At 35.9% G+C, this 17,124-nt stretch overlaps 1 protein-coding gene across 1 annotated transcript; it reads left to right on the top strand.

The window, feature by feature from the left end:
* Window positions 650-13,221, top strand: LOC109839662. The gene is made up of 8 exons (XM_020408180.1): window positions 650-769; window positions 858-991; window positions 1,934-4,135; window positions 4,256-4,313; window positions 5,903-6,048; window positions 8,064-8,150; window positions 8,485-8,613; window positions 12,859-13,221. Exons 2-8 carry the CDS (start codon window positions 923-925, stop codon window positions 12,979-12,981), a joined length of 2,814 nt encoding a protein of 937 aa, XP_020263769.1. The 5' UTR covers window positions 650-769; window positions 858-922; the 3' UTR covers window positions 12,982-13,221.

Here is a 17,124-nt window from a genome sequence, read left to right as displayed (position 1 = left end):
GTTCTTCAAAGGTTACATCATTCAAAATAGTTGGGGTTATCAACCCCTTCTATTTTGGTCTCACGGGTTTGTCGAACTCGTCTGTTTTAATGATATATTCGAATTAGATGTGATTGAAAACCTCGACTAATTAGAAAAATTATATATATTTTAAATCGACACAATGTCAGCCACACGCATGATTGATAAGACATAAACCGGGTTGAATTTTGTTAATAAAAACGAAGCGAATCAAAATTTGGAAATAAATCGTAAATTTGGTCTATTTCAAAAATTTATCCAATAAAAACAAACAACAGTCTAAAACAGGAAGATATCCAAAAGAGGGGTCCTAAAATAACATTTTATTATACTGCATGAATTATTTCGAAAACTACCTTATTATGATCATCATTATCATTAATGTTAGAAAACCTGAGTCGAACAAAAACCGGGTATAATCAAAGCCAAACCCGACCCATCTTCTGAACTAAGGCCCAATCCTCTCTCCGACCGCCCGCCCACCGTAATTTTATTAGGCCTTGTTATCTTGGACAATAGTTCCCATTCGAAGCCCAAGGCTTTTTGCTCGTAGAAACGCCCTTCACGGTTAAAAAGGATATGAGACGGAGCCGGGTCGGGTTTATAACAGCAGAACCTGAACTCGACCCATTATAATCGAAGAGAGGATCGCCTCGACTCCGCCATCTCTCTCTTCTCCCCCTCTAAAGCCCTAATCCCTAAATCATTAACCTAACAAATTTCAACAGAAAAATCTTGCGATTCCGAGGTTCGATCTTGCATCCTTTCTTCTCTCCTCTTTTCAAGTTTGAGTTTTCTGTTCGTTTTGTTTTAATTGTTTTATCTCAAATTTTCAGTTTGTAGATGCATTGAGGATTACTACACGTGCTAAGTTATTTTGGGGGAAGCTAGGGTTTGTGGAATGGGGGCGCTGACGACTTTAACAAAGTGGATCCCTGAGGACGACCTCTTGTTGAAGAATGCTGTTGAGGTAATCTTTAATTTTCCATTTCTTTAAACACCCCGTTCATTTTTTTCTTTTGTTCGAAAGAACCAATGTAACTAGAGATATTAGAGTAATTTTCAATCTTTATTTACTGTGACCAATTTCCTGTATTAGAAAAAAGTTTGTGTGGGATTGTGAGGTTTGCATACCTTTGATTGATCGATGATCGATCTGCTTTGCTCTACCCTGTGGTGGTTATTGGAGACAGGATCATACAGTTTGTGAACCAGATGATGTAACAGGAGCAACACGTTTTTATTTTGCATCATGCAGTTACGTCTAAAGTGGGGCAAGCAGTATTGGACCTTCTCAGGTTCTGTTGCGTAGGTGTCTTGTTTGAAGAGCTTGTTTATTGTTGAACTTTTCCTAGTTGGTTAGTCTATCACCTATTACTCCATTATGCTTCTTATTCTAAAGCCTTCACGGATAGTATGGCTCACTGATCAATATTATTATTTCGTAAGAGTCTTAACCCTTGTCATCACTTGTGGGGGACTTTACAAATTGATGGTTTTAGGGATTCATTTGTTTTTTTAATTATTTTTGCTCATTCTGTGGAGTATGGACGTGCATGGGCAGCGAACATCTTCATGCCTTTTCTAAAGGTAGAATGTGGGGACACATTACTATTTGCTTGTTAACTACATTCTGATTATCAGGTTTAAAAACAGACAAAGTATTCTAAGTAAATAACTTTATTTCTAACCGTCAGTTTTGGAATAGGGATCTCGGTTGTAATTTATTGTTTGACACTGTAGCAAACCTTCATGGCAGATGATACTGATATCAGCATGAGTTTGTGGTTGAGCTTTACACACTTATCTTTGAACTCTTGTTTTTTGCTTTATTTACTATGTTTGGTTGTTTAAATTAATCTTTCCGATCTCAATGTACTAAGGCAGTTCCTTGGTGCTTTTATGCTCGTAGGGAGGTGCTTCTTTGGAGTCATTGGCTAAAGGCGCAGTTCAGTTTTCACGCCGATTTACTATTCGTGAACTGCAAGACCGATGGCGCTCTCTTCTCTATGACCTTGATACCTCAACAGAAGCGTCAGCTCGAATTGTTGAGATTGAGATTGAACTTGCTGCATCAAATCTCCCGAAACCTAACCGAGCTTGCAATTCTAATTTTAAAGGAAATGAAGCATCCTCTGGGAAAAGGAGATCAGATAGTGTTCGGAGCCATTACTATGCCATGCGAAAGAGAATACGGAGTGAACCTTGTGCTTCCAGTGCAAGCTTGCTTATGCCACCTGCTTACCTTGCTGATAATGGCTATGATAATGGTCTCATGGATCAAACAAAATTTCAAAATAAGCAATCAGTTGATAACTTTGCTCTTCAAATGCCCTGCTCAAATGATTTTGGACATCCCGAAACAGGGTATGATAGTGGGCATCATACTTTTGATAAGCTGATGAGAGTTGATTCTACTGTTACCAATGTTCCTCACCAGTTATATCACCCAGAACATGTGGGCTCAGTTGAAGATGAAATTCGAGATGGCGCATCACGCGAGGCTTATTTATACGGAATTACAGGTGCAGAAAATATAACTTCTGCACAATGTGATGAAGCAGAATTTAACAATGGAAACAAGTCTTCTGAACATAACTTCCAACAGAGAGATTTTCCCAATATACTTGGAGAAAATCTTATTTCCGAGAATTCCCCAGATGTTCATGAAATCTGCCAGTCAAATGCTTTAGATAGCCCGTATAAAAATGACAGTATTGGAACCAAAGCCCTATCAGGTTTTGATTCATCTAATAACAACCATGAAGTTCGTTGCTATGATTCTGTCAGAAATGATAACTTAAGTTCACGTGTTCCCGACTCTAGTCATTCATTCCACCAGTTTGGATATTCATCTCCGTCGTCTGGCTTACCTATCTGGAGGACTATGGAGGACATTGCGACTCCTACAATGCCAATGGATGGGCATTGCACAGAAAAAGATCCAAGAGTACTCAACATGGATGGTCATGAGAATATTGATGCACCACAGCGTGATGTTTCTATGCCAGAACCTAAGTTAGACACTGGAATGTCTGGCTCAGGATTAAATAACCCAGCAATCATGCCTGAAAACGAATTTATGGATTTTTCTGAAACTTATATGGATTTTGATAATGATGAGAGTTTTCTTTTCATTGATGTGGATGAAAAAGATGATACAGATAGGCCTTGTCTTGGTCTAAGCTCCATTTTGTTGAGTTCTCCTAGTGGCTCGCAACATGGTATAGCTGATTCAAATGATTTAGGAACAACCAATGTTTCTGAGACATGCCTTGGAATTCCTGATGCAGCATACCCTGAAAAACCTGTTGTTCTCCGTGATAAGATGCACTCTAGCTTGCATAATGATGAGAATACTTCTGCTGCTGATGTCAATATTCCATCTACATCCACACAGACACCTAAAACAGCTGAACCTCGACAGGAGTTTATGATCTGTGCATTAAACATGCAAGATCTTGAAGTCCCAGATAACGACCATATCATTTTTCCTGACCATGGATGTTCACCATTCTCTTCTAATCCTGAGCAATTGGATAGGGAAACTGGTAGATCCTTGTCTGTCAGTGTCTCAGCAATCGATGGGAGGGGTCCTGTTGGAGATTTAAACAAATTAAAGGAACACACAACAAATGCACAATCCTTGAGTATGTCTAAACTAGGGGTGATACATACATGTGATGGTTGTGCTGTGGAAACTGAGTCATTTAGTCGTCGTTCTATGGCTGGAGGGTCCAGATGTGCAGGTGCTAGTGTTGGTGAACCAAAGCCTTCCAATTCAGATACTGCAGTTCTAAACTCTGCACCAGTAGCTGCATTGGAAGAAGAAAACACTGACCTTGCTTTTGATAATCAGGACAACCCTGATACTTCATTTGCATCCTTTCTAGAAACTCACCTACAAGATGCTGATGATGTTAAACCTCATCCAACTGAAAGTCATCCGGAGGAAGAAAATATGCAAGCTTCACATCGGACGTGCCTGCTACCAGATGCGAATCTGGTTTCTGGGCTATCAGATACAGCAGCAGTTATCTCAACTTCCGACAAAGAGGAGCAATTTTCTGAAAGCGAAGATGATGTTCCTTACTTTTCTGACATTGAGGCTATGGTAAAAGTTTTTAACTTGATATTTGTAGGGTCTTCTGATCATGTATCCTGTCAGTACGTTTTTCCATCTATTTTTTTCCTTCTGTTGTGGTCTGTAAAGATAATATCTGACGTTCTGCAGATACTTGATATGGACTTGGGTACATATGATGAGGAATCATGTCTGTTCTCCAAAGAAGGTAGTCAGTACTTTTAATCTCAGGAAGCGCTCGGTATTTTTTTGAGCACTTGGCCCCTCTTCATATTAGTTCTTTATTAGCTATCTAGTGAATGACTTGCAGAAAATTACATTAAATTGTGTTTGTGCCTGCAATATAAAATCATTTTGATGCCATAATTTCTCCATGACTTACACAATCAGTACAAACTACAAATATGCATAATTATAGTCTGAATTTCAGTTTCTAAATAGATACATCGTCCTTTGCTAATAGACATTATGGTATAATGGAAGCAATCTTTCCCCCTTCTTCCAGAGACAACCCTTCTTATTAATGCTTCTCATCATAAAATCAGGTCAAGTCAATTGCTGCTTTCTCATCTTTCCCATATCTCTTTGGTCTCCAGAAAACATTGTTCCAAAGTTTCCCTTCTGCAATCTGTTTCCATTCTTGACATAGGTCATACTGAGTTCCCTTGCAATTGCACTTTCGCTGTACCTTCCCATTCTTCGTCGAGTAAAATCGTGGAGATACTGCTCTTTTTGCTATTCTCATCAGCCGTTCTTTATTGAAGCTAGCGTAATATCCTAGCAGAATTATGGGCAAGGTTTTAAAGGTCAGATATTAGGGAAATACTGAATGACTAAAACTATATCGAATTGCAGATGTCGGGGAAATATAGTAAATATCACAATGTCTTACAGGATGATGTGCATATATAATGTAATGTCCTAAAATGTGATTTAAACATATTTAATGAAATCTAAGCATACAAAAGTGTAATAGGATTACTAACTAAATGTAGAAACGTATTTGGGGACAAGTTCCTAGTAGAATTTGCTATAAAACGTAATAGCGCTGGAATTTTTACTTAAAAAAAATTAAATAAATTTCGCAAAATTATTTTCTTTTCCTACAAGCCATATAAAAGGACATCAGCCAACATAGATATGTTGATATATCGGGCATGTTGGGGATATATAGCCCAAAATTTACAAAAAAGTGGTAAAAGATATCGAAAACACATCACTTGGCGGCTAGCCTTATAAAAGGATATATTGGCTAATATATCAGTTATATCGGGTATATTTAAAACAATAATTATGGGATATGATTATGCCATCCTTTTAAATGTTTTTTTATGTATGCCCGCCACTGGTATGATACATTTATTTCTATGTGTCTCTTGGCTATGTTGTGGGTCAGGAGTGAGAAAATTGTGATTTATTCGCTTAATATATCATGGAATTATCCTAGGGTTGCAAATGAAACTAAATAATCATTTTTCTATGGAGATATGGTAGTCATATATGGGGCATTTCTGTGAACACAATATAAATGAACTTAATGAGCAAGGGAAAAGACTTCTGGGGACGCATTTAACTAAATGTCTCATACAGGCCTTTATTCATGAGGACATAATAAACTGGAAGTGAAATGAACTAACAAAGTTCTATTTAACATTTTAATTTTCTATGACGTATAAATAGAAATTATGACGTAATTGTTAGTTCATCTTCTTTGAGTGCTTTCTCTCTGTTAATGCAATGCATTTCCACGCTATCATTAGTATATTGTAAAATCTCTTTTTCTTTTTTTATGTTCAGTATCAAGATATCAGCACATGGATATGAAAAACACCATTAGGTGGGAGCAAGGTTTTCTTTCTCACATAAATAGGTCCATTTCATCTCACGGTGCTTTTGCTGTTTTCTATGGCCGGCATTTGAAGTATTTTATCAGAGACCCTGAGGTAATTATATAACCAGGCTGTGCTGTTTATCCAATTCATCTTTGATATCTTATTAGTCATGCTCGGTTATGCTCCATGTACTCTGGACTTGTCTTGTCCAACTTAGAACATAAAGTGGCTTTTCTTGCATTTTATCCTAGTTATGCTACAAGGAAAGCTGGTCAAAGCATTTTAATGAAGATATTTCTGTAAAAAGTTATGTATGATATGAAATCAGTTAACAATCGTAAAAGGTTCATTGTATTTTACCTTTGGCATCTTGGTTTGTAATATTAATTTAAAAGTCCTCAAAGTTCCCAATTTCTTATCCTTTCATATTTTAAGGAGGGTTGGGGAGGGGGAATTAGTATGTATACATTTTTATCATAATAAACGGTAACCATCCCCTCCTGATCCCTCTGTTTACAAGATGACTAAGCTAGCAAGCCATGAATCTCAAACTAACATTGAGGGTTGGACGACATCTAGTCGCAAATTCAATCTTAGAAACAGGTTGTTCATTCATGGAAAAAGTCTTCCATGAGATGGGATCATGGGAGTATTCAAATAAACAGAATATGCTAGAATTATAAGCCTACATACCATAAGATAATTGCTTTATGTAAATTATGGTTTATGTTCAGTGGTTGGATGGGAATTTTTATTGTTAAAAGTTTTCTATAATTATTTTTAATTTGAGCTAAACAGAAAATTCTGTATGATAGGTAGTTTGAGATCTTGTAGTCATGTATACAAAGTAAATGTAAAACTAAGCCATTCACTGTCTAATAGATGACTTGTCAAATGTTTATGGTATGATGGTTTTGCGGTATTACTGCATTTTAAGTACAAGGAATTGATTCAATAGCAGTGAGTAAATGAAGGTAACTAATTACCATAGTCTAGTTGAGCATAGCATTAGGTTGTTTTGATATGGATATTCCTACAAAATAAATGGGTTTGTTGAACTATTGAGTACTAGTTGTTACAAAGAGGCTACAACGTGAATGTAGTGAATGATTTCAAGTTATTATCATGTAGCAGTATCTTACATGATACATGGCCCATATAGGTGAATCAAACTTGCTTGTATTGTACTTTGATGCTGGTTTTGTTTGTAGATCCTGTAAGTTTACTACAGTTAAATATTTGCAAATACCCTGAAGGTACCAGAACAAAGTGATACACCAGATAGTTTATTTTAAGAAGGAACTCTAGAGCCAATTAAAACGAGGGAATGCGAATTACTGGGTACCTAGACCGAGTCTCGACTCTAATAAATATAGATCAGTCTCAAAGAAGCAAAGTAGGATGGACTAGATAGAAGGTATTCAAATAGAATAAGAGTGGGAAGGTAAGAAGCTGGGTAGAATTTGCTTTGAAAAAAACAAAGGGGCATCTTAGTCTCATTCCTTGAACACCATCTGAGGTTTCACATCTCTGAAATGTATCTCCTAATGGCTAATGTAGTTGATGTTTCATTGATTTCAATCCCATTTATAGGTATTAGAAAAGAGCCTAAGAGCTAAACAGAACCTTTAACTGTAGAATACTGTCTCATGAACTCTAATCACAGATTCACAATTTTCGCTTCCGGCTACTGTTTGTATTTTTTTTTCTAATCTAAGTTAACAAGAACCCCTGCTGCCTCAAAGTCAAGTTTAATTAAATTTTAAAATTCTATATGCTATTTACAGTAAATCATGCCAATCAATTGGTTTTAGATGTTTGGAGTTTCATTGAGCTAAAAGAGCAAAAATGTTAAAACTAGATAAGTATTAAAATTAAAACAAAGATTACAAGTTAAACAACATCAACTTGAGTTTGATTACCACACGCGATACATTCTGCTGTATGATTCTGTCTATTAATTTAGCTAGCAGCCTATGTTTCTTCCTAAGAAGTACATGCTTCAAACGCTGTGGATCGTTCACCTACATCTGCATGGATTTGCTAATTTTAAAATCTTTGAACCTTGTATACTAAATACTTTGTTGATTTTTTCCTCTTCGACATGGATCATTGGAAATTTGTAGGTATCAGTTGGAAGAGAAACAAAAGATGCAAAAGTTGATATTGACTTGGGAAGAGAAGGACGGGCTAATAAAATATCTCGACGGCAGGTAGATCTAATTGTTTTTTAGTAAGTGGATATGTAATTTACAGTTTAAAATTTAATTTGTCAGCAAAATTATGTTCCTCCACGGCCTTCAACATGGAACTTGACTCTGATAGAACACCTAAAAGAATAACCGTTTTGCTTTTAAAATTTCTCAAGAAGCGGATTTCTGTAGCTCTTTTTAGCTAAAGCTTGTATAACTTGGCTAAGGACAACCTTAATTATTCTTATATATTTTCTTTGCAAAAGTTCTATTTAAACTCTCTGCAATATGCAGACATTTATTTTCAAATGGCTACACCAGATCTCAAGTGTTTGTGATCCTCTTTATCTGACAGGCAATTATTAAGATGGATGAAGAGGGATCATTTACCCTAAAGAACATTGGCAAGTTTTCAATCTTTGTCAATGGTAAGGAAGTGCCTGCAAAAAAGCAGATAAATCTACTCTCACATTCTCTCATTAAGGTATGTGGATACTCCTTTTGTTGCCAACTTGTTATAAAGTTCTTTCCTAGGAAGTACTATATTTCATACTTATGTAGGTGCAGTTGTTTTCCCTTCAAGAACCTTATGATTTCATTACTTTTGGGGGTTGAGCAAAACGGTAACTGTTATTTAGTTGTATATCCAGTACTGCACATAGCCTTGTGCACTTGTAAAGGTCATTGCAGATTACAAGAAATGCGAGTCTGGTTCACATGCCAGGGAGATAAGTGTGCATCATGTCCCCAGGCTAGAGTTATGTGCATATACTTGTCTCTCACTCTTGAGATCGATATCTTGAGGTTTGTGAGGATTTGGAAGCTAACTTCAAATACCACTGATAATCAAACAAAGAATCTATTTTAATTAAAGTTGATGTAGAAATTTCTGTTAATGTGACAATCAAAGTTTTCTTGTTTATGTGTTAAATAATAAAATAGATGGTTCAAAATACAAGTAACATCATACATAGTTAGATCTATGGTTTAAGATATACAAATTGAGAATTAAAATCATGGACTAGGATTTGTGTACTTTTGAAGTTCTAACACCATAGTTTTTGGTTTTTGACGAATCCTAAACTGTAGATCTAAAACTCATCTCTTTTAAGGTGTTGTACATGTGTCTACCGATGCAGAGGAAAGAGTTCAATCATTTTCCTTTGGTCCTTTGGGCAATTTTGACGACGTAAATTAGTGTAATTGGGGTGGTCTTTTATTTGGTTTTTTATTAGTAAATTTGAGTAAGTAGGATTTGCTTCCAAAACGTTCATGAAGCATCAAGTGCATTTATAAGAAATTTGTGCTGTCTGACATGGAAAGAAACGAGCCAGAATCAATTGTATTGTTTAAACATGTGCAAAGGGGACTATTGTGTTTTGTATTTGCTAAAGACTTTTGTGCAATCGTGACCTCATAATATTTTTGTGTTTTGCATTTTTCTAAAGATTTATGTGTTTTGCATTTGCTGTCTGTGACTAGCCTTTGTGCAATTATGAATGGTCATGTGCACTTTGTGAAATCTTGACTTCGTAATAAACCATTTTTTTCAGTCTTGGAAGGATGCAACAAATGAAAATAGGTCATGAGTTTCTCTCAACAAATGAAAATAGGTCATGAGTTTCTCTCAGTACTAGAATTTTGACTCTCTATTAATAGGATGATAAAATTTGCTATGGTGGCAAGTATCTATTATCACTATCCTATGTGACAATGTCTTATTGGTTTGTGCCAATGTCTTAATGTCTTATTAACAAGTTCCATTCACACCCGTCACCCGAAACGAAGATTTTAAATATCGGTTATCGGGGATTTATCGGACGGTCAAAATCCATATCGAATAGCGAATATTGGGGATATATAGGGGATAAGTAGTATTTATCGGAGTGACATCATTGGATGGTGATATACATAATATAATATTTTAAAATATAACCTAACCATACTTAATGAAATATAAGCATACTGAAATGTAAATAATTATGTTTAGGATCACTAACCAATGGCAGAATCTCAGGTCGGGTCGGGTTAAAAAACTCAAACCAAAGTTCGATAATTCTGATTTTTGGGCTGATAATATCGGCTGATAACTCACTTTATCGTCGCATTATCGGCGATAAACATTAAAAAAATGATACGATTTAGAATTAAACTTATCATAGCGAAAGGCCCCAAAACCGATAAATCGCGATAATATCGGTTGATATTTAAAACATTGCCCCAAACCGAAACTGACAAATCTATTGAGTGAAAATACCAAAGTATTTACATCATTTTTTAAGTATTTATAAAACATGATTTGTGAAACTAGTGACTGTAAATAGTAAGAAACGTGTTACTGGATTTATAGTTTGCGAAAGATCAGAGGGGTTTTGTGAAACAAATAAAGTATTATAATTTATCGTACGTAAAATTCAAGCCTCATATCTAACTCCTACCATTCATGTAGTAATTTGGTAACAATCAAAATATACTTGGTTATACAGTTGTACCTTGCCTTATGCTAGGATTGGTCCCTATATTGAAGATAGTATACTTAACCAATAAGACAATGCCGCACAGGATAATGATAAGAGATACTTGCCATCGTGGTAAGTTATGTCATCCTATTGAAAAAGAATCAAAATTCTAATACTGATAAAAATTCATGGCCTACTTTCATTTGTTGCATCCTTCCAAGACTATGATAAAGGTGTCTTTATTATGAGGCACGATCGCACAAAGGACACATGATCATTTATTATTACACAAAGGCAGCCATGAGCAACAAATGCAAAACACAAAAGCCTTTACGGAAGTTTCGTTCACATCCTTCACCTAGGATTGACATTGAAACTAATAAATATATAGAGTGAAAGAACTAAAGTATTTACAACGTCACTCTATTATTTGTAAATCATGGCTTGTAAGACCATGGCTATAAATAGCAATAAATATGTTACTGGATCTAAATTTGTGAAAGATCAGAGGGGTTATGTGAGATAAATAAAGTTTAAAGGGTTAATGTGCAACACCCCCAAAGTTCAAGGGGAGTGGGGTTAGCGAAACTATCCCTAAAATGAATAAAGTGAAAAAACATATGTTCATATGTTAGTGAAAACGAACATAGTGATTTGTTTGTTTTTTACTGGTGAAAAAAAAGTGTATAGTAGATTACAGGCTGTGCTTCCTGTCCTGTCCTCTCAAGACAGAGAGAAACAAAAAGTGAGGGAGAGAGTCGGGAGAAGGGGAGAAGGAGAGAGAGAAGGAACCCAGAGACGAACATATTTTTTAAGCTTTAAAAAGAATTATGACCTATTCACTAAGATTTGTGCCTGTAATTTACCGACATCAGTTGTTACACGTTCTGCATAAAACCTTCTGCTTAAATTTTTTGATGCAACCGGTTTTGAGAGGATTTGCACTCATTTATGTTGTCGCTTTTAATTATTGTGTTGAAACTTGCACACTTTGAACCTAAGCTTGTTGAGATGACTGATTTAGTGCTGTAATATTTTAGTAAGTATGAAATTGAAATTAAGCTAATTAGTAAATACATGTCTCGTAGTTTCCCCTACTTCGCTGCCCACAGAGAGAGGGGGTGAGGCGTGTTTGGGTCTTTCGGCTGGCGGGCGGGGGGGGGGGGCGCTTATGCTACCCCGTACCTCATGCATCCCCTCCTAACATATGTAATTACAACAAATTCTTCTTTGAATTTCATTTAATTTGGATCGATTTGCCACTTTGTATGAATTGAGACTAATAACTAAGTAAATCAAAGTTGCATATGTTATTGCTTACTCATAAGTGGAGTGGATATAATTCTCCTAGCTGAGTCTTTTTTTTTGTTTTTTTCAATATTGGTCCCTTAACTCTGTCATATTTTGAAATATCCCTTTAATTCATTGAAATTGATAATAGATCCCCAATTCTCAAGTTATTTCAAAATTAGCCCATCAAATCATTGAGATTGCTATTAGGTTCCCCAACTCGTAAGTTGTTTTAAGTTAATTACTTTAATAAGTTCTTTTAAGTTAATTACTTTAATAAGTTGTTTTAAATTAATTTCTTTGATTCCTATTTCTACTCTTGATTGGAGAGACTAATTCAAAATACTTAAAAATTGGAGGATCTAATAGCGATTTAAATAATTTGGGGATTTATTTCAAAATATGAAAGATATAATGGACTAATATAGAAAAACCCATTTTCCATATTGATAGTTGATGGTTGCCTGCTTTCTCTGGATTATTTATGCTTATTTTTGTCATTCTATCCAAATATAAATCCTTCTTGAGGATAATATTACATAAGTAGATGGTTGTTGAGTACTTAGACTTGTCTATGATAGAGGCTGTAATATCTTGGAGCAATAGTTTACACATTTTATATACAACATTACATATATAACATTTTAAACTGTTAAAGCTATGGTAACTGAACTCACATAAAATACATTTATATAATTTCCCTTATTTTCATAAACTAGTTTAAACAACACAAATAGGTTTCTGATCTCACCCCTCGCACTAATATTTGTTAGGTCTCAAACGTTATAAACTGTTAAGCAACTATCTTGTTCTTTGGATCGTTTATTTGGAGTAATATTTCATATGATGTTTCGTTTGTGTTCATAAATCCAAGTTAAAGATGCCATTTGCTGTTCTTTAAGTAAATATATTTACAAAGTTACAGTACTAAGTCTTTGGATGTATGATCATCCTAAACGGCATTTGATTATTGATGGCAGATTCAGGACATGCACTTTGCATTCGAAGTGAATGAGAGTGCAGTTAGAAATCACATCAAGAGACAAAGAAGCCGAGGAGAGAGTGCATTTCGGTTTGACTGGAAATCTGAGCAGAACCCGTGAGCTCTTGCACTTCTTCAAAGCCTGCTCTAATATAATTTTCTTGTGTTTGTTTCATGCGGAGCTACGAAGAATATTCGAAAATTCATGTGGAGCCACGAAGAATATTCGAAAACAATGTGTTGCCTTTTGGAGCGGATTTGCAAGAGTAATACTCTCTCCAACCCAAAGATGAGTGACACACTGTATGTATATATGATAGGGATTTGCAAATTATTCTGATAATATGTTTTTTTTCCCTCCTCCTGAGCATGTCACAAATTACTTGGTCCACGACGAGTCATTATGCACTAATTAGGTGGGTTCTAGTTCAGAATTGCGGAGCTTTATCATATATCTATCACAGCTATAAGAGAAAAAAAAAGATGGGAATAAGTTTTAAGATTTCGCCGTAATCGTGTTTTGTTTAGTGGTAAGCGTAGGTCTTCCTTAACAGTGTGAGCTGCATGGAGAACAGCAAAGGTCAAAGTTATCACGTAGACATGAGAAATCGCATAAATTGGTTGAAGTTTTATTTTTCCTTTTCCCGTAAACCATTAACTCGTTTGAGAACGTTTGTAATCCAAGCTATGAGATTTGTCTCGTCTATGTGATACTTCTCCATTGGTGGGTTATCTTTACGTCAGGACGTAGGGAAATTCCTGTGCGTAGTATAGTAGAAAATCCCTATATCAAGAAGTTTGTTAAATTGGTGGGTCGGTCTTAGTCAACTTATTGTGGTCAATATTGTGTGATGGGCGATGGTTATCTTATAGAAAGTTTCTTCAATTGGTCTTGTAAAAAATGTTGTTGATTGTTTAGTTTATTTCTCCCCCTTGTACACTCTTGTTTGATGAGCATGGGATTAAAGTTTTATTTCGTTTGCAAGCGCAGCAACATCCTGTGCATGTGGTTAATGCGGCAGCTTCATGTGTTCAGCCGTAACATGATGTTGGGTACTTCGCTATCAGGCCCTCATATCTACAATAATTCCATGATGTTGGGTGCATGTTAGTCCTCAAATGTAATATCCCAAAGTTTTCAGACGCTTTGATGCCAAAATTCACAGCTCTTTTCTGACTTTGATACAAACCATTTTTTTTTTCCCTTGACACTTTGCTGAGTTTAACTTTGATACCCAAAATGTTGCTATTGCAACTGTGATACGCACAAACATGGGTTAGGGTATCAAAGTGAAAAATATGTGAACTTCAACATATCAAAGTCAGAAAATGCGAATCTATGGAGTATGAATGTTTAAATATGTGTAAATTTTGGGGGTGTCATAGTGTTTTAAAAACTTTAGGTTATCAAAGATAAAAGGTGGTTTGGGGAATAGGATTCATTAACCAAGGTCGGCGGTAACGAGCTGAGATTAAGCTATGAGGTCCCTTTACTTGAGGTAGACGAGTGTATTAATATTGAACAAGTGGTAGATATGTCACTATTCTGTTAGTCAAGGCCGTTGTGGTATTTACTTGTCGAGCAAATAAATCCACGTGTCAAGATCTGACTGGTAGAGGAAGATTCATCTAACATGTGTTGTGATCGGAAAAATTATGAAAGATAGTAATTAGTGAGATTGATTATCGATTTGATATCTTCTAACATGGTATGTTGAGGATAAGATATGATTAAAATTAAATTAGAATGACACTGAAAGCGGCAAAAAAAAGGGATATTATAAACTAAAGGGTAGATTGTACATAACTTCTCAATTATAAACTAAAGGGTAGATTGTACATAACTTCTCAATTATTAAGGGCGTGTTCAGATTTCAATGGAGATAAGGTAAGTAAAGGAAAACTAGGGGAGAGAAGAGTAGGGAAATTAAGAGAGTTCCCTTTTGCTCCATTACACCCAAAAAATTTTTCTTTTTCATGTTTTTGGGTTGGGGGTGGGGTGGGGTGGTGTATTTTTTGAGCTATTGAGGGTGAACTAAAATGAAGTAGGAGTAACTCTTCACCTATAAAAACCTATCCAAACAGGGTGTGTCTTCCTTGCCTTCCCCTCTCCCTTATTCACCTCAATCTAAATAGGGCCTAAGGAGGAGTGTTAAGGGTTAATAAATGGAAAATGATAGGGGCACACCCCCAACCACACCTCCAACCATAACCCCTCTCTCATTTGCTACAGTGCACCGAGCCTCACACGAGATTTTAAATTTTTAAAATCCCATGTGGGACCTGGTGTACTGTAGCAAATGAGAGAGGGGGTGTGGTTGGAAGTGTGGTTGGAGGTGTGTCCCTAGTGCCACCCTTAATAAATAGCTTAGAGTGTTAAGTGCAATTGAAGGTAAAGATGAGCCAGTTATATATGATTTATCTTAATCTAAGTTTGTTATAAAATATAGTAATTTTCAAATTTTTTGTAAACTTTCGGACGTAGATTTGAAATAACTTTAAGAATATTAAGTATTGCATCGAGTTGCACACAACCTTTTACAAATATAGTCTTTGTTAATGTAGTTTCTGCATGTATAAAATTCAGCATACTTTTGCCTGAACACCAAGTTCAATTTGGCACGTGCATTACACGTGCCCCTCCTCACTAGTCTTATAAAAAAATTAGGTTAGCAAGTAGTGAATATGATGAGGTGTAGGATTAAATTAGGCTAAATTGCATTCAAATACCGAAACATTTCTCTTATTTGTCATGTATATACTGCAAGTTGTATTTAGCGGCAGAAATATGCTATATAAGTTGTTAAAAAATCGGCACATTAGTACTATAGATCATGCAAACGTGAAAATTTACAGACGAAGGTTATTCTATGATGCTCACATGCTAAATTTAAATCTTTTTATTTATTAATATTTATTAAATTTGTTATTAAATCAATCAAAGTACTTTTTCAAACTTATCTTAAATCCACTTTAAAATAGAGCTAGGATATGTCTAATGATAAATTTAGCAGATATTAACGGTTAGAAAGTTATAAAATTGATATGTTGGTGTCATACAGGAACATTCGGGTGAAAAATTTCACGTTTGCATAATGGATGATACTAACATGCTAATTTTTTTAAACTATTTATGATATTTTTCTGTTACAAAATACAAACTTATGATATATAACTATATAAGTGACAGAATGAGAGAACATTGTGTTATTTAGGTATAATTTAGCATTAAAGCATTTGTTTACACGGTCGTCCATTTATGCTATTTGTTTATAGCTAGATTTTCATTCAAGTGTCATTTAGTTACTGTTTAGTGCCGCAGTCCATTTAGCTTATTTGACAATAAACTGGAAACCAACGCGATGAGCCGTTCGTTGACCGTGTCATAAATCCCGGGGCAGCTTGTTCGACCCGACGCCCACCGTACTTCATTTCCGCGAAATTTCTCGTGTTAATTACTTGCTTACACGATGCTCAGCTCGATCCTCTATATATTTTATCATCAACCCCACGAATTGAGACAGAGAGATGGCGATGAGGGGGCATGCTTTCGCTGCGATTGCTCTTTTCCTGTTGTTGGCGTTATTGGGCACGAGTCCTTGCTACAGTGTGAGATTAGCTCGTCTTCCTCCTCTTGCCAGCGACCATCCTACGCCGATACTCGTTGCGAAGGAGTCGGTCACCGTGAGTTTGAGGAGGAGGATCGGACGCCCTCCTCCGCACCGCCTGCTAAAAACCCGCAGATCCAAATACTTTCCGCCGGCCAAGCCCGTTTTTCTGCCGCCCGCCGCCCCCACCGGTTTGTTAGATGGATAGTATGAGAATGGTCCTAGTTTAAGGGGATTGTGTTTGCTTTTTTATTCCCACCAGTGAAGCTTGATGATGCATGGGCGTGATGAGATTGTAGGTCTAATTGCTTCGTGCTTTTCTTTGTACGTTAATAGTTCGTTTTTTGATCTGTTCATTGGTAACGCCCTCCGTCCATGGAGGGCCATGGAAAAGAGAGAAACGAGCTCACTAGCATGTTTGTGTAAAACATATCATACCTTTATGTATATTCTAATTACTATATGAACATACAATAATAAAGCGGAAGCAATAAAATGGATCGATTATTGTACCTCCAGCCATTACTATTTAAAACCTTAAATTATCTTTGAGAAGGCCCCAAAAGATTGCTAATCTGAACTTTGGTTCCAAACCCTCACTTCTCACTTTTAGATGGTGTAGAAAATTTATGGAGAGTAGATTTGGTGACCTTTTT

Source organism: Asparagus officinalis, chromosome 4 (genome assembly GCF_001876935.1).
Source record: "Asparagus officinalis chromosome 4, Aspof.V1, whole genome shotgun sequence".
Taxonomy (NCBI): Eukaryota; Viridiplantae; Streptophyta; class Magnoliopsida; order Asparagales; family Asparagaceae; genus Asparagus; species Asparagus officinalis.
The sequence above is the reverse complement of the archived record's forward strand: the minus strand, read 5'-3'. Positions and strand labels throughout refer to the sequence as shown.

What these genes read in the sequence shown, in the direction of transcription:
- LOC109839662 (XM_020408180.1), top strand. Translation starts at nt 923, where the DNA reads ATGGGGGCGCTGACGACTTTAACAAAGTGGATCCCTGAGGACGACCTC. An exon ending in TTTCTGACATTGAGGCTATG is followed by an intron (nt 4,136 to 4,255) that starts GTAAAAGTTTTT and finishes GACGTTCTGCAG; the next exon opens with ATACTTGATATGGACTTGGG. An exon ending in ATGTCTGTTCTCCAAAGAAG is followed by an intron (nt 4,314 to 5,902) that starts GTAGTCAGTACT and finishes TTTTATGTTCAG; the next exon opens with TATCAAGATATCAGCACATG.